The sequence below is a fragment of the Mirounga angustirostris genome, unplaced genomic scaffold (genome assembly GCF_029215605.1).
Source record: "Mirounga angustirostris isolate CCGP_5_RB_7025 unplaced genomic scaffold, mMirAng1.0.hap1 SCAF_16, whole genome shotgun sequence".
In the NCBI taxonomy this organism is placed as follows: Eukaryota; Metazoa; Chordata; class Mammalia; order Carnivora; family Phocidae; genus Mirounga; species Mirounga angustirostris.
This window is the reverse complement of record NW_026991724.1, coordinates 46,115,163-46,132,505: the sequence shown is the minus strand read 5'-3', so window position 1 is coordinate 46,132,505 and position 17,343 is coordinate 46,115,163. Positions and strand designations below refer to the sequence as shown.

At 57.3% G+C, this 17,343-nt stretch overlaps 1 protein-coding gene across 13 annotated transcripts in view; it reads right to left on the bottom strand.

Annotated features, from left to right (window-relative positions):
* RYR1 (ryanodine receptor 1) overlaps positions 1 to 17,343 on the bottom strand; it is a 109,011-nt gene that overhangs the window by 258 nt on the left and 91,410 nt on the right. For 11 of the 13 annotated variants that reach the window (XM_054511380.2, XM_054511381.2, XM_054511386.2 and 8 more), the window contains 16 exons: positions 15,531 to 15,872; positions 12,435 to 13,241; positions 11,674 to 11,750; positions 10,965 to 11,118; positions 9,865 to 9,951; positions 8,611 to 8,862; positions 7,482 to 7,612; positions 5,454 to 5,496; positions 4,192 to 4,322; positions 4,028 to 4,088; positions 3,412 to 3,558; positions 3,020 to 3,154; positions 1,013 to 1,169; positions 553 to 617; positions 362 to 462; positions 123 to 174 (listed from right to left, as the gene is read on the bottom strand). In XM_054511380.2, coding sequence (XP_054367355.1) covers positions 123 to 174; positions 362 to 462; positions 553 to 617; positions 1,013 to 1,169; positions 3,020 to 3,154; positions 3,412 to 3,558; positions 4,028 to 4,088; positions 4,192 to 4,322; positions 5,454 to 5,496; positions 7,482 to 7,612; positions 8,611 to 8,862; positions 9,865 to 9,951; positions 10,965 to 11,118; positions 11,674 to 11,750; positions 12,435 to 13,241; positions 15,531 to 15,872 — 2,742 coding nt within the window. Of the gene's footprint in view, positions 1 to 122; positions 175 to 361; positions 463 to 552; positions 618 to 1,012; positions 1,170 to 3,019; positions 3,155 to 3,411; positions 3,559 to 4,027; positions 4,089 to 4,191; positions 4,323 to 5,453; positions 5,497 to 7,481; positions 7,613 to 8,610; positions 8,863 to 9,864; positions 9,952 to 10,964; positions 11,119 to 11,673; positions 11,751 to 12,434; positions 13,242 to 15,530; positions 15,873 to 17,343 lie in introns of those variants that run through there. The other 2 variants (XM_054511388.1, XR_010408321.1) reach the window with 2 other exon arrangements.

The following is a 17,343-nucleotide window of genomic DNA, read 5'->3' as shown; positions in this document are numbered from 1 at the left end:
AACTGGTTGGCCGCATCTCAAACGTTCATGCTGACGTGAGCTATTTCCTGCCGCCTGCTGCCCGACCTCATATGAGAGCTCTCCATGTCCCTCCCACTGCCCTCCCATTAACAATCCCTTACCTGGCCCGTGTGTTCTGTCTCGTCTTTATTTATCAGATACATCAGGAAAAACCTGAGGGTGGGAGGACGGCGGACATAGGTTAGGACTACCCTCACTTTCTCCTGATTGGCTGGCTGGGAAGCCACCCGCCTGGATACCACACTGGTCGATGCCCAGTACCGGGCCCTCGCGGTCGGCGGCCACGCCTCCCCCGCTCCCCCTCCCCCCGCCCACGACGGGCCCACGGGCCCAGGCTCACATGTAATTGGCCAGGTTGTGCTCCTCTAGCGTATGGGTCTCGAACCCGTGCGGCGTCGTATCAAAGTAATCGCTGCCGATGCCGCAGATGAAGCACTTGGTCTATGGGTGGCGGGGGACATTAGAATCCGGGCCCATTCAACCCCCCCAGGGTCCCACATTCCCTCTGGGTCGCCCCCAGACTCGACCTACCTCCATATCTTCCTTCACTTGCTCTTGTTGGTCTCGGAGCTCGCCAAAAGCGTCGATGATCAGACCTGCGGCAGCAGGTGCGAGTCAGTGCCAGACCTCTGAGCCCACTCAGACTCTTCCCTCTTCTGGCTACCCACCCCTGAGCCCAGCCTCCCGCCCCCCATCTCCCTCATCTCACCCTGCTTCCTAGAGATAATAACACCTAGCGTTTATCGAGTACTTTTTATGAGCAAAACACCTAGGAATTGATTTAATTCTCACAATAACCCTGCGAGGTTAGGATAGTTAATATCCTCATTTGCAGATGGAGAAACTGAGGCCCAGAGAGGCGACTTGCCTAAAGTCTCACAGCAGGAAGAGGCAGACCCAGGATATGAAGCCAGGCTGACTACACTCTTAAAGGAGCCAGTCTGCCTCTGGGCACTGGGCCCCCACTCTCACAACCCCAACCAGCACTGACCCTGGATGATGGCCAGCAGGATGACGATGACAAAGAAGAAGAAGGTGATGTCGAAGACCACTCGGTACAGCTCATATTCATCGCCTGCTGGGTCCTCAATCTCATCCCCGATGCCCCCACCAGCTCGGACACCCACGTACATGTGAAACAGGTAACACTGTGGGGGGGGGGGTGACAAGCATATTGGTTATGCATTCTATCATTCGACATTCTCCAAGGACCTCCTGGGCCCTGGGCCGAGGGGACACGCAGACACAGCAATAACTGAGCCAGCTCTGGGCCCTGCCCTCACAGGGCTCACAAACGGGGCATCACATAGTGACAGCCCAGAAATGATCATGGCTGTGATAGGGAGGACACAGGCAGAAGGGGCAGATCCGGGGTGGGGGAAGCGCAGGGTGATCAGGGGAGAAACGGGGGGAGCACAGGAAGCTTTGAAGCTTTGAAAGCCTGACTCAGTCAGGGTGATCAGGCAAGACTTGCCTAGGAGAGGGGACATGTGAGAGCTGGAACTTGAAGGAGGTGTTAAGTGGGAGAAAGTGTTCCAGGCAGAGAAAACCACATGTGTTACGTAACCACTGGGGAGCAAAGAACACATTTTGCTCCCAGGAGGAACTGAAAGAGGTTCAGCGAGGCTAGAAAATAGAGCTCCAGTAAGCAAGAGCAGGGAGAGAAATGAGGCCAGCCGATGGTTAGAGAGGGCTTCCTGTAGGAGGCAGCATTTAAGTTGAAAGGTGACGTGTCAAGTGAGAGAGGGGCGTGGACATGGGACCTGTGGTAGAAGAGGGAGAGAATGTCAGATGCAGAGGGCTTGGGCGGGAGGAAACACATGGTCTTAGGGGAACCGAAAGAGGACAGGAAGCCAGGGAGCAAAAAGCAAGAGAGACTGTGGTTAGACTCGGGTAAAGCTGGCTTTTCCCTGGCATTGTGAGCTGCGGTGAGGGATTCGATTTTATCACACAGCATTGGAGCGCTACAAGAAGGTTCTGAGCAGGGAGGAGGCCACAGTCTGCCTGGCACTTGGGAAAGACTTTCCACTTGTTTTCTGTGTCCCCAGGAAGTGAGAGAAACCCTGTGTCTTGGTTAAGAGCTGAGGCTGGTGACTGCGGTGGGAACAGGGCTATGCGTGGCAAGACTAGGTCTCGTGGCCTCAAATGTCAGGCTGAGGGGCTGGACTGGGTCCTGAGAGCGTGGCACAGAGTACAGGACATCTCGTGTGACAGCCCCGAGATCATTCTTCTCCACTGTGGCCCGCGCCTCTGTAGGGCAGCTCAGTCTGCGTCATGACCACCATTATCAGAATAAAAAAGAATGTATAAACAAGCACGGCATGCTGATACTTGGGTGAAATTTATATATATATATATATATATATATATATATATATATATATATATATATATAATATAATATATATATATGTGTGTGTGTGTATATATATATATATATATTTTTTTTTTTTTTTTTTTTAAGTAAACTCTACACCCAACCTGGGGCTCGAACTTACAACCCTGAGATCAAGAATCGCATACTCACTCCACCTACTGAGCCGGCCAGGCGCCCCTGGGTGAAACTTTCATAGAACACGATGAGAGTGGCTAACACCTATGGAATCCTTAACACACGCCAGGCCCCATTCTACGACTTCCGAGGGAGCTCCACTGAGTCCTAAAATCAGCCCTAGGCCGTAGGCACTGTTATCACATACCCATTCTCCTGGGGAGGACACCAGAGCACGCGGAGACTGAGTAGACTACCCCAAATCTCATGGGCACGACAGGGGCACGACGCCTGAGCACCCCAATAATAACAGCTCTCGAATAACATGACGGCGGCGGCGAGCGCTTACCAAGCACCGATTATGTGACCGGCACTCCTCAAAGGCCCTCGCAAGTACCCGCTCACGGAACCCTCCCAGGGAGCTGACGAGGTGGGTACTACTACCCCCTTTACAGAGGGTCGGATGGTCAGTAACAGGCCCCTGGGAGCGCCGGGGGAGGGGCTCACCGTCATCATGTCATCGCACTTCATGTCAGGCTCGTCCTCATCCTCACTCTTGTTGTAGAACTTGCGGAAGAAGTTGAAGGCCACCACGGTGTACAGGTAGACCACCACCGCCAGGAGGCCCACGGTCATCACCAGCTGGGGGCACGCGGGGGGCCCCGTCAGCTCCATGCTCAGCCTGCCCCTCCCCAAGCCCAGCTTCCTGGGTCCTCACCCCCCGCCCCCAGCCAACGTGGCCCTCCCTCCCGGGTCTCACTACCCACACCCACCCTGGCTCAGCCCACCCTGCCTTGCCCCTCCTCGCAGGAGCTGCCCGACCCCCCCCATCCACCCCTACTCAGACTACCAGCTCATCCCCGCCAGGCTCACACCCCTCAGTCAGGTCCTCTACACACCTGCTTCCCATTATGGGTGACAGAGGAGAGGATAGTGCGCAGCGTCTTGACCCCCATGGCGATGTCCAGGAGGTGGGCAGCGAAGAAGAAGTTGTTGTAGTGTCCCAGGAGGGACATCACCATGTACCAGCCCAGGTATAGGAAAGACTGTGGGCACACAGGGTCAGGGGTCAGGGAGCGTGTGGGATTCATGGGGAGCACTCTGGGGGTCAGGGAGCGCTCACGAAGGTCAAGGGGCATTTGAGGGGTAGGGAGCACTGTGGGAACAGGGGGTCCAGGAACATTTGAGAGGGATGGGAGTGCCCTGGGGGTCAGGGTGCCATCTCTGCCTAGGGAGCATGTGGAGGATCGGGAGCACTCGGCAGTAACGGAGCATGCTGGGTGAGAAGCCATCCCCAGGGGAAGTTGGAGAACCCTCTGCGGAAGGACCTAGTCTGAGAATTCAAGAGCACCCGAGGGACAAGGGGCCTTGGGGGGCAGGGAGCTTCACAGGACCAGGCGTGCACAGGGGCTCAGGAGTCAGGCCCTGGTCAGGGATACCTGGGGTCAAGGATACCCCAGCCCTCCAAAGGCCCTTCTCCCGCAGTTCCTCCCCCAACTATGGGCCCCTCCTCACATTGTCTGTGAAGATGACCCCGAACTTCCAGATCTGGTACTTGACGTCAATGGACATGAGCCTGTATGGGGTGGGAGGAAGAGGGATGGCCAGATGCCTGACGCTCAGACCCTGGCCACCTCCCCTGGCCACCCCAGGCCTGTGCAGGCTGGTCCCCGACTCACCAGGTGAGTAGCCCCGGTGGTGGTTCGGGCTTTCGCTCGTTGTGGGCTGTGATCTCCAGCGTGGCCAGATCCATGCCCAGCAGCTCGGCGATCCGCTCCCGCCCATAGATGTCCCCGTGCTTGTCCAGGACCTGCGCAGGGGAGCGTGTGATCGTGGGGACACGGCTGGAGTGGGGGAGGGCCACAGGCTGCATGGGGGGCGGCTGGGGCACTGTAAACTTCGCGTGAGAAATTGGGGGTGCATTTTTCAGGAGAGAAGGGCCAGAGCTTTCTTCAGATCCTCAGGGGGAGGGCCCAAAAGGTTCAGTTGATTCATTAGCCAAATTCATAAGGTTAATTAATTTATTATTATCAGACTGGTAGTCAAGGAACCCTATATAATTGGGCCTCTGTCATCTGTGAACTTACCTTCTCCCACTCACCCACCTCCTTCACTCTGCTCCAGCCGCACAGACACACAGACCTGCTCGCAGTTCCTCAAATATACCAGACACATTCCTGCCTCAAGGCCTTTGCCTCGGCTCTTCCTCCCGCCTAGGACACTCCCTCCAGATTCTACCCGATTCACCCCTTCACTTCATTAACTAGTGTGTCCTTTCCTGCCTACTCTTGGTCAACACACACACACACACACACATTCCCCTCTTCACTTTTTTTCTTGTACAACACTTATCACCACCTAAACCCTATAAATGTGCTCGCCATCTGTCTTGCCAGCTCGAGTGTTGGGCTTCCTGCTGGATTCCGGCTCCCTAAAGCACACAGCAGGTGTTCAATAAATGTTTGTTGAGCGAATGACTGATCTAGTTTTCCTGGGTGCCAGATACCGCTCATGCAGTAGGCCATATAATCTTTACAACAACCCCGTGGGGTCAGCCCTCTTATGCTCTCACTTCGAATCTGAGGGAAACTGAGGCACAGAAAGGCCGACACAGCTAGGAGTAGAAAAGCAGGCAATCCAGCCCCAGAGTCTGTGTGCTTAAAACAGTATGTGTCACCTCCTCCCTCTTAACTAATACTTAATGGGTCCTCATTCTGAGCCTGGCACTACGCCACACTCGTTACGTGTATCGCGTCAACACAGAGGGACGGGTGATTATTGCGCCCATTTCCAGATGGGCAAACTGAGGTGCTCCTCAGGCAGCCAAAGCCCCTTGCCTAAGGTCGCACATAAAGCGACTGCTTGTCAGGGCTGGGATGGCCAGGTGGCAGCAGGAGACCCAGCCCGGGAGGCCCTGCCGCCTCCCCATCCACGTCCTCACCTTCCGCTTGACAAACTTGTCCCAGTAGTTGCTGGGGAAAGACCTGCCGAGAGAGGGAGAGAGAGAGAGAGAGACCCCGAGGTGTTAGGGCAGGAAGGGCCAGGAGCCACCAGCCGGGCCAGGGTGGGCGGGAGTTCCGATGCTTTTCGCACAGGGGGCCCCCGCACAGTAGGACTGCATCTCACCGGGAGCCGGGCTCTAAAGACCCCCTGCCAGATGGAGTTCGCCCCAGGTCAAGCGCTACCCCAGCACCATCTTTGGTGGGGCCCGCGGGAGGCAGCGGGCTTGCATGCGGGGCTGGGATGTGCAGAAGACACAAAATGGCCCTCCGTGCCGTGTAAGCTCATGGGGTGATTCTGGCCCATTAGTTACCGGTTTTCTGATTCACAAGCTGATGCCCTACAATCCTGCCAAGGCGGTGAGTTCTGTTGGGTTTGGCGGGGAGAGTTATCATGAATCCACGGGCTCAGACCTGTTTGATGTGTTTCAATTTGTGGTACTTGCTCTCCTTACTGAGGCTCAAGTTGCCCCCGATTTGTCCAGCGGGAGCCCCTTCCAGGATCCCCTTCTGGATGCTGCTTCCCACTGAGCACATCCTTGCTTCCTGACACAAGGTAACCCTGGCTTGCTGCACTTCCCTGCCCCAGCCCCGAAATCTGCCGCTTCTCCAAGGAGCGTGGTTCCTTTTTGTAGGACATGGTATTTAGAAGTTAAGGTCTTGGGCAGACACAACTTTATTTATTTTTTTAAGATTTTATGTATTTATTTGACAGAGAGCAAGAGAGCAAAGCAGGCAGGGGGAGTGGCAGAGGGAAGGAGAAGCAGGCTTCCCGCGTAGCAGGGAGCCTGACTCCCAAGTCACCAAGCCTGACCCGATTCCAGGACCTTGGGATCATGACCTGAGCCAAAGGCAGACGCTTAATGACTGAGCCACCCAGGCACCCCTAGACACAACTTTAAACAGATGTTTCCGGGGCACCTCGGTGGCTCAGTTGGTGAAGTGTCCAATTCTTGGTTTCAGTTCAGGTCATGATCTCGGGTTCCTGGGATCAAGCCCTGCATCAGGCTCTGCACTGTGTGTGGAGTCTGCTTGTCCCTCTCCCTCCTCCTCTGCCCTTCCCCACCTCTCAAATAAATAAATAAATAAAATCTTAAAAAAAGAATAAACAGATGTTTCTCCCTGACTCTCTCTGTTAAGCACGTGTGTTTGAATGTGTAGCAGTTAGATGTGCCTTTGATGGTGACAATGAAAGCATAGGATGTCCTTGGTGTGGTTTCTCTCCCTTCCTGTCACCACCTCTCCTGGGCAGGACCCCATAATAAAATAACTTCCAGCACTTATCTAGGACTCACTGTGCCCCAGAAACTACATGAACTCATTTTTTCAGTACAAGATCCTCAGTGCTATTATTTACCCTCCTTTTTACAGATTAGGAAACAGGCACAGAGAGGCTAAGTGCCCAGACCGAGAATTCCCAGCTAGGGTGTGGCCAAGCCAGGCTTTGAACCTGATCTGGTGTTCTTATTCTAGAGATGTGGCCCCACTGTATGAACATGTGAAATGGGACTTGACGGCAGGGGTGGGGGTGTTGGGGACAGAGTGGGCTGGGAGTGCAATTTGGGGGTCCAGAGTCCCACCACATTGCTCTCCCACACCCTCGTTCCCTCTCTGGGGTCAATTTAAAAACCCAATGATTTCCTATTGCCTATTCATGGCAGCTGGGTAAGAATCACATATGGGGGCAGGGTTTAAATGCAGATTCCTGGGCCCCACCCCAGACTCACTGAGGCAGAATCTCCAGGGTCTGGGCCCCAGGGATCTCCATGTGTCACCAGCAGCCTCACAGGTATGTTAACACTTGGGGAAATTTGTCCGTATTACGGACAGGAAGACTGAGGCTTGGAGAAACTGAGTCAGGGCTGGCAGTGACTGGAACCTGGGTCTTCTGAAGCCCAGGCCCGGCCTGGAGTGGAACCCCAGCTCTGTGCCCCCCTACCCGCACCGAGGTGGGGGGGGCCTGGCCTTACGGCGTGTTGAGCACCAGCCGGTCCCACTGGCCCTTCACATCATCATCCTCAGGCTGCTCCGTGATGTAGAGACCGTCAAACTCCAGCTTTCGGGCCAGCTCCTTCTCCCGTTTAAAGATCACCAGGGGCACCTGGATCGTGCAGGGAGGCACAGGGGTGGGCGTCAGGCACCGGCGGAAGCCGGGAGATCTTGCTGGCACCGGGGTGAGACCCCACATCCGGGAGCTTCCCCAGAGCAATCAGGGCAGATGGGCCAGGGCTGGGATGGGAGTGAGTCAGGAGAGCCCAGAAGTGGTGCCTGACGCAGCCTTGGGGCTTCCCCAGGGAGGGGGGATACATAAAACAGAGGCAGGCGAGGGGCGCCTGGGTGGCTCAGTCGTTAAGCGTCTGCCTTCAGCTCAGGTCATGATCCCGGGGTCCTGGGATCGAGCCCCGCATCGGGCTCCCTGCTCTGCGGGAAGCCTGCTTCTCCCTCTCCCACTCCCCCTGCTTGTGTTCCCTCTCTCACTGTGTCTCTGTCTGTCAAATAAATAAATAAAATCTTTAAAAAAAAAAAACAGAGGCAGGCGAAAGGAGCTGGAAGTGAGGCAAAGCAGTCCAGGCAGAGGGAACAGCATATGCCAAAGCTCTGAGCCAAAAGAACTCTATCCCTCCAATAGTAAAGTATCAAGATTTGCTCAAACAGACCCCTTGGAACCCAAATTGAAGCTCTCATAACACGCCTTCTGGGGCATCACAAACCTCAGGGATCAGAATCCACACTCCCCTGTTAGCACCCATGTTATGTCCGAGACCCCAGAGACTCCCCACACGCCTTCATTCACCAACTGATCAGTATATAGAAAATAATATTCGCAGTGACAAAGTTTGCCTCTTGGGCCAGAAATTAACATGATCCTAGGCCCTGGCTCCTCAGCTGTGACCCACATGAGTTCCCAATTTGAATACTGTCCTTGCTGAAGACCCCAATCCTGTACCCAGGCCCCCAGCCCTTACTCCAGTTCTAGGCCCCCTCTGTCCCAACCGCCATGGGAGATCCCTGGCCCCTGCCCTAGACCCTCGCAGCCGGTGGCCCAGCACCTCTCCCTGACCAACAAGCCCCTGCCCCAGAACCACGGTCACGACCCACCTTGAGGCAGTTGTAGCCAATGATGCAGAGGAAGGCCACCAGCGTATGGAGCAGGCTCAAGCAACGCAAGGCCGGCTCCATGTAGCCCGTACTCTCCTCCAGGAAGTAGTACACCATGTTCTCATCCTCATCGCCCTCCGCTTCCTCGCCGGCCCCCGAGCCCCAGCCAGAGCCGCCACCAGACCCTGCACCTGACAGGTCCCCAGCCGCCGAGCCCTCCATGTCGTCCTCCCCTGGTGGAGAGTCTGAGACCTGAAATGGCGGCAGAGGTCGGTCAGGGCCTGCCACACCCAGAACCCACCAACACAATTAACGGCCTCCATTCCTGAGGCTGGTTGGGGGGACAGTCAGATACAACTTCGGTGAGACTGTCAATCAGGATGAGGGGTGGGCCCGGAACCCTGGCTAGCAAACCAGACTCTGTCCTGGGGATCTGACTATTGGACTGACAGGACGACGGAAACCGTGAGAGCGGATTCTCTTTAACAGCGGAGCCTTGAAGAGACTGACCAACAATATTAACACGAATACTAAAATTCGGCATAGCTAATGTTTACACAGCACTTTCTATATGCCAAGTGCTGTTCTAAGTGCTTTACACACGCTAATCCTCTTGTCATCCCCACAGCTCTCAGAGCTAGATACTGTCAGCGTCCCATTTTACAGATGAGGAAACTGAGGAGCAGTGAGATTAAGCCCCTTGCCTACCATCATACAGCCAGTGGGTGGTGGAGCTGGGATGTGATCTCACAGAAGCCAGCTAGACCGCTTCTCTATCCTGTTATCAAGATCCCTGGGCAAGACCCCAAGGGCCCATTGGTCTCTCAGGAGGCCTGGTTCTTAGGCCCTTCCTTCCATTCCATGAGCTGCTCATTTCCTCCTCCCCACAGATTTCTCTTTAGCTTAGGCGAAAGCAAAGAAGCTTCACTGAATCAGTGCATGTTGCAGAGAGGCCAAATCCCACACCCAGGGGCATGGGGCTGGCGAGTGGCAGAGCTGAGCGTGGAAGCCAGAACTGGTTCCCTGCTCTAACTCCTGCAGATGGTCAGGCATCTGTCCCAATGCACCCCGATACCCACACATGCTCCCATGGGGGTCCCAAGATCCAGGTGTCCAGCCCGAACCTCCCCGGCACCCCTGATCCAACACCTTGTCCCTTCACTGTGGGGGCCCTGGGAACCTGGTAGGGGCTGAGCTGCCCCGTCCCCCAGCCCAGATAAGCGCCTGGTCCTCCAGGCCCCTCATGACCAGCACCTTATAAAACAGCAAGATGAAGTTGATGGCAAAGGCCAAGAAGAGGGCAAGGAATCGCAGGGTATAGAAGTTCCGGGAGAGGTAGTTCTAAGATGAGGAGAGAAAGAGAAAGAGCTCACAGTCCACCTTCTTGCCTGGAGAATTCGCCCCATCATCCACCTACCAATCCAAAACCTGGTCCCACAACCTAGTTATCGAGTGCTTACTGTATACCAGGACATGTGCTAAGAGCTTTATACACACGAATGTGTATGGCTCTCACCACACCCCCACGAAGCGGGCACGGCAGATCTGCCTATTTTGCAGATGAGAACACCGGGGCTTGGGGAGGTGACATGTCTTGCTCAAGGTCACACAGCCAAGAAGTGGCAGACCTGAGGTTTGAGGCCAGACACTTAACCTCCAGAGTCCACACTCCCAACCGCTCTAGTATGTGCTTCCCGTGTGAGGCTGCCCCGTCTGCTTTAGCCCAGAGGACACTTACTTCCATCTCTCCCTCCCTCATTTTCTCTCCATTGTTCTCCCTGTCCCTCATTCTTCCCATGCATCCTCGCTGGACCACCTTCTCCCCAACAGGTTTCCTTCAGCCCCTCACGTCAGGCTGGGACTGGAGAGGAGGCAGGACAGGCGGACCCCCGAGCCCTGCCCTCCCACACTGCCCCCCTTCTTCCTGGCTTGGATGAGTTCTCCTCCCAGCCTCGGACGGGAGGGGCTGGGACCGGAGCGGTGACTCTGACCCAAAGGCCATGGTGGGAGGAAGGGCAGCATGGCCTCGGTTGGATTTAGCTCTGGATAGCACATGGGGGTGGGAAGCCGAGGCAGGTGGCCCCAGATGAGCAAAGGTATGGAGGTTGGAGTAAGAATCTTGAGCAGGGAGAGGCCAAGGAGCCAAGCGGGGGACCACCTAAGATGCTTCCCTGTGACCAGGTCCTGACTCCGTCTGGGGACATCTGTGCCCTCAGGCCAGCCTGGCCTCTTCTGAGAGATAAGCCTGGCACAGGTGAGCTCAAGAACGGGGTGCGGAAGAGAGGTGGTGTGAAAGCACCGAGGGGCCTCCCTGGGAGAGGAGGTGTCAGCAAGCCCCCTTGCGGGGTCCTCACCAAGAACTTCACCCTCTGCACTTCCAGTTCTCCCCAGAATTCCAAGCCCCCGCCTCCAGCCTCCTCCTTCTTTGGAGGGGGTGGAGGAGGTGCCATCTTCTTGGGGGGCTCTGGTGGGGGTTCGGGGACTTCTTCCTTCTCCCCATTCTCAGCACTGCAGGGCAGGACACAGAAAGAGTGAAGAGGTGCCCAGGTAATCCATTCATTCATTCAAAGCCATGCACTGGGGGCCCACCCCATGCTTGGCCCAGGTCTGGATGGTGTTGGGGACACATTGATGAGTCACTGCCTTCATGGGGCTCTGTCCAGTGGTGGTACAGACTGGTCACCAGGCAGTGGCAGCCCGGAGTGGTCAGGGCGGGGATGGGGGATGCTCAGGGGGTTGTGGGAGCTCCAGGAACACCTCTTCCACTTAGTGGTGGGGGGTGTGTCAAGGTAAGCTTCCTGGAGGAGACACGTGAGCCCAAATGGGAAGGAGGAAGACTGAGATGAACATGGGAGAAAGTGCTCTGAGCGGAGGGAACAGCCCACAGGAAGGCTTGGGGTAAGAGAGGAGCACTCATTTCCCCACTCCCTTTGACAGAGCCCCTCCTCTGGGCCCCAGTCTGGTCTGGATGAAGCTGAGGACACAGCGTGAACTCAGGAGGCTCCCAGTCCAGGAGGGAGGCAATGATAGGGGCCAGGCCCCTTGGATTCCAAGGCCACTCACTCGGCTTTCTCGGGCTCAGGCTCAGGCTCTGGCTCGGGTTCTGGTTCTGGAGGCAGCTCCTCTTCCTCTCCATCCACCTGGAAGCAGGGCAAGCCTCAGGGAGGAGCCGCCACCCCAGCACCTCTCAGAGCGCCTCTGCCTGTTCCTCTTTGTGTCCCTGGGCAACCTACATTTTCCTCTCCTCCCATCAGAAGAGGGATTTTGAGTCTTGCTTTACAGAGGGGAAACTGAGGCTCGGGGAAGTGGAGCGCCTTGCCAAAGCGCTGTGCGGAGTCAGGCTGCCTCCAAGTGGAGCTCTTCTTCCCCAGGGCTTCCCATGGCCTTGACACCCGGGGCCCTCAGAGCACGGAGGGCCTGAGGCTGGGGGCTACCTGACTCCTCACAACCACCTGTGTATCTCTGAGGGGCTCTCCCAGCGGCCCTGACCCTACCCCGGGCTGTTCTAGTTCCCGGTGCCCTTTCCCCTCTCATTAGGTTTCGAAGTCTCTCGTCTCTCTGGCTGCAGATATCTTGATGTCTCCCAGAAATACTACCTGTTTCAGGGTCTCCATCTCTGAGTCCACTTCTCCGTGGGTCTCTCTATCCCTGGTCTGTGTCTCTCTGGTTCGTCTCTGCGGGCCTATCTCTCAGGCTCTCTCCCCTCTCTCTCCGTCTCTGAGAGTCTCCCGCCCCGTCCGGTCCTCCCTCTTAAGCCCAATGTCTCCCAAACCCCGGAACCGCCCCCCCAAGCCCCCCGCCCGCCGCCCCGCGGGCCCTCTCACCCCGAGCTTCCTCTTGATGATGGGGGAGCCCTCGGGCGTGGGCGGCTCCGCGGGCGTCGTGTCACCCATGTCCCCGAGGCCGCCCGCCCCTTCGGGCCGGAAGGGGCCCCCGTCGGCCACGGCCACGGCCCCGTCGGCGCCTCCCGGGCCCGCGTCGTGCGCCGCCGCCTCCTCGTCGCCCGCGCCCTCCGCCTCGCCGCCCGCGCCCTCGCCCGCGCCCTCGCCGTCCGCGTCGCCGCCGGGCCCGGTCGGCTGCTCGCCGTGCACCTCGTCGCCCGTGGGGTCGGGCATGCCGGCCAGGAGCTCGGTCACCGTCACCTTCTTGGCGCCCTCCACGAGGCCGCCGCCGAAGAGCGAGCCCCAGAGCAGGCGCAGCGCGCCCGCCGCCGCGCCCGCGCCCGCGCCCGCCGCGCGCGCCACCGCGGCCCAGAGCAGCGCCGCCACCGCCGCGGCCGCCTCGCGCGCCGTGAGCCGCCGCAGCCGCCGCGCGCGCCGCCGCAGGCTGCGGTAGCTGAGGCCGCGCAGCGCCCGGGCCGCCGCCGCCCGCGCGCGCGCCGTCACGCCCGCCGCCGCCGGCGCCGCCGCGCCCTCGGGCCCCGCCGCGCCCTCCTCCGCGCCCTCGGCGCCCGCCTCGGCCGCGCCGTCGTCCTCGTCCGCCTGCGGCTCGCCCTCGGGCTCGGAGATCCGCGCGGCGATCTGCATCTCGAAGATGGTGTCCTCGCAGAAGCTCACGAAGAGCTCCATCTTCTCGGACTCGCCGCCCTCGTTCACCACGTCGAAGATGAACTGGCGCTTGGACTCCTTGACCTGCGCGCGGGGCGGGGGCGCCACGGGGTGAGCGCGCGGGCCGCCGAGCCCCCGCCCCGCGCGCGTGACAGCGGGCGTCTCACTGAATCCCCCCCAGCGATCCTAGACGAGGGGCTCGGCTGCCCATTTCGCAGCTGGGGACACGGAGGGCCTAGCAAGTCACGTCCTCGGGGTGCCGCCGCCGAGAGGTGGCAGCTGGCGGATTGGAGTCCCCGCAACCCGCAGGCTGACTCCGGAATCGAGGCCATTCGCTCCTTCGAGAGATGGAGCGTAGTGGTGGAGGGCAAAGGTTCCGCAGCCGGGCAGCCTGTCTGGGTTCCAACCCCGATTGTGCCACTGAGTAGCTGGGTGATTTAGACGTACCTCTCTGGGCCTCGGTTTCCCCCCTCTGAATTGGGGGATAATAATAGGACCTCAGTTATTGCTGTGAGGATTCGGTGAGTTGAGAGATACTGAGAGATCAGAACAGTGCCCGGTGCCTAATAAATGCCACATAGTGCTCGCTGTTATCATATGGCTGCAGAGTGCTGGAGGTCCACGCTGCATACATGGCCTCCGGCAGAAGGAGAAAGTGGGAATGGGAGGGGGTGAGCAGGCAGAACTGGGGGTTCGGAGGAATTAAGAGAAAGAGTGTGCATGTGGGGAGCACGTGAGAGGCGGGGGTTGGGGGGCTGGAGCTCCCACAGCTCGTACAAGGGTGTGAAGGGCCAGCGGTGAGCCGGGGCTTCCTGCAGGTGAAGGGAAGTGGCAGACATCCTGCGTGCAAGGATGGTGCAACCCCTTTTATGCCAGATTGGTGATGGTGGAGAGTATGCGATCGGGCCCCAAGGGACACAGGTCAATGTGCAAAATCTTGAGGGGTCCTGTGGAGTATGTGAGGGGGCCGACGTGCAAGAGCCTTGTGAGTGGGCACCAGGGACTAAGGGAGGAATCGGGTGGCGATATAGGAGGATGTGGGAAGGATGCCACCGTGTGGGGCTCAAGTGTCCATGGTGGCCATGGGCACATAGGGCAGCCATGCAAGGGCTTGGGGCCCAAACCGGAGGGGAGTGTTAGTGCTGGAGGGGCCTACAATTCATAGCATCAGTGCACGTGAGGCAGGCATGAATGTGCAAGGGGGACCTGGGAGTCAGTGCAGTAAGGCCCAGAATATGAGGACAGGGTTCAGTGTGGGACATGAGCCCAGGTGTGCTTGAGCCAGGTGTCACTGAGGAGACATGAGGGGTCCAGTTGTCGAGGGGGTGATGGGAGTGCAAGCCTCATGGGCTACAAGTGTGAGATGGGAAAGGGTGAGTAAGACCATGTGGGAGGAATATGCAGGTAAGGAACAAATGGGAAGTATAAGTGGAAGGGAAGTGCAAGAGAATAGGGAATGGGAGCTCCCTGCAAGCTAAGTGTGAGGTGGGCTGCGGGCGTGCCAGAGCCACATGAGTGTACCCTTGGGGCTATGGGGCTATACATTTTAAGGGCATATGAGAAGCTGAGACAGGCCACAATCAGGCTGAGGATAGGCCTGGTACCAAGAACACTCGGGGGCTCTTGGGGGTGCGTTGGAGGGTGATCCAAGTGTGCACGGGTGATCATGGGCATGCCAGACAGGGCATGCAGGGGGTGAATAAGTGAGGGGTGGACAACCATATAGTGTGCCAGGACTGGATCCTCGGGGTGAGTGTACAAGAGGTGTGCACCCACACGTGGACCCCGAAGAAGTGGACATCGTGTGCTGGGACCTCAGAGAGCAATTGGGGGCACGTGTGGTGACCGGCTAGGGGCAGGGCAGCATAACTAGGCACCCCAGAGCCTCCAAGGTGAGTGTGCAAAAGAGACGGCATGAGTAGGCCAGGGCCCAGAGAGGGCACACCAGGGGCTACTGGGAAGATGAGCAAGGGGTGTATAACCAACGTGTTCCATTACGCGACGGCATGGGTGTGAAGAGAACTACAAGGACGCACTAGAGCTCCCAGCGTGAGGGTGCAAGTGGCAGGCATGGTGTTCAAGCAGCCAGTGGGGACAGCACACGCTGCTGTATGTGCGCGGGGTGTCCATCCATCCCCGGGCTAAATCTGCAGGAGGCGGGCAGGGGAGACCCGGGGACGTGCAAGGGCACCGCAGGGCCCATAGCGTGGGTACAGAAGGGTGGGCATGGGCTTGCGTGGGCAGAGCAAGAGCCCCCCAGGGCCTGCAGAGCGGCCGTACAAAGCGGGTACCTGCCCCCGTGGGGTCCAAGCGTGCAAGGAGCATGCGCTGGAGCCGCGGGAGGCGAGCATGCACGTGCGCAGGCCGGCCAACCTGGGGCATCTCCCACTGGGTGCGGTTGGTCTCCGAGATCTCGAAGTAGATGCGCTCGATGCGGCGCGAGGCGCCCATGATCTCGATGCGGCCCAGGTAGGGCCGGAAGTACTCGAGGATGCTCTCCGCCAGCTCGAGGAAGTTGCGCAGGCGCGGGTCGTGGGGCACGTGCTCCGACAGGTTGGTCAGCAGCACCGCCACGTTGAAGCCGATGTCGCGGGCTGGCTCCTGGAAGCGGTTGGCGAACTCCTCACAGTTGATCATCTCGTTCTCGTCCGCTTCGGAGCAGGAAAGCAGGAACTGGATTTCGGGGCCCGTGAACTGCTTCTGGCTGTCCATAGCCTGGGGGGGGGGGGGTGGCAGGGGTGAGTGGCAGAGGTCAGAGAGGTCATAGCTTGGGGGTGGGCAGGGGTGAGCTGGCCCGGGGAGCCGTGGTGCTCTTCTTTTTTTTTTTTTTTTTTTAAAGATTTTATTTATTTATTTGAGAGAGAGAATGAGATAGAGAGCATGAGAGGGGGGAGGGTCAGAGGGAGAAGCAGACTCCCCGCCGAGCAGGGAGCCCGATGCGGGACTCGATCCCGGGACTCCAGGATCATGACCTGAGCCGAAGGCAGTCGCTTAACCAACTGAGCCACCCAGGCGCCCCAGTTGTGCTCTTCTTAAAAACAGTTATGGACTTTTCGTAAAGACAGAAAACTCCAGAATCAAAACCAGCACCCAAGGCTGAAACCCAGGCAGGTTGGCACAGATAGGGCTGTACCAGCTATCAAAATACCAGAATGCTGCATTTCCACAAAGCCGAGCCACCATCCACTGTAAGATACATCCCTTTTCCAGAGATGGTTATGATGGCATTGATGAAACTCAGCACTTGTGTAGAATGGTAAAGAAATGCTGCCCCAGGCTCTCCATGTGCTCTGCACACCTGCGGTCTACCCTCCCTGCCTGATGGCTCCTATGGTCTGTCCCAGAGGTTCTCTGGGTCCCTGTGGCTGCAGGCAGCGTCTGTCTAGTTGGAGTCAGGGAACTGGAAGAGAATGGAGCGGAGGCATTGCTCTCCCTGACTTCCTCCCTGAGCTGGTCATGTCTCTCCCTCAAAAGTCAGTCCTACAGCCCTGCCCACACAGCTCCTTCTATCTCCAAGTTAGGTAACTACCCTCTCCTCCAGGATAGCCCCTCCATGCTAGGGCCCCTGACTGATACATGTCTCCTCCTACCCCAAAGCTCCCCCAAGGCTCGTTTGGGCTGCCCCCACCCCTTTCCAGCAAGTACATCATTGACACTTGACACGGTGGAGGGCTCTGAATTTCAACTGGAAACAAACAAGTCTTATGCCCATCACCCCCGAATTAAATGCTCATTCGGACATATTTTTCAAATACTATATATTTAAGAACTAAAACATTACAGGTATGATTGGAGTCTTCTGTGCATTCTTGTCCCACACCACCCCCCATGCCACCCCCAACTTCTCCCAAAGTAACCACTGTCCTGGAGATGATCTATCCTTCTAAACATGTCTCAATACTTCTACTACCTATATCCTGGCATTTTCTCATGCAAATACATAGTATCCTGCACATTTTTTTTTATTTAAAGAATTGCTATTATAATCATATACTTTGAAACTTGCTTTTTCTACTCAACTATGTTTTCAAGATCTATCCATGTTGATATATGGATCAAACGAATTCATTTTTACTGCTGTGTAGTATTTTTAATAAGTGCAACACCATATATCATCCTGATAATGGACATTTAGGTTGTTTCCAGTTTTTTACTTTACAGACAACACTTTCATTGAACAGTCTGG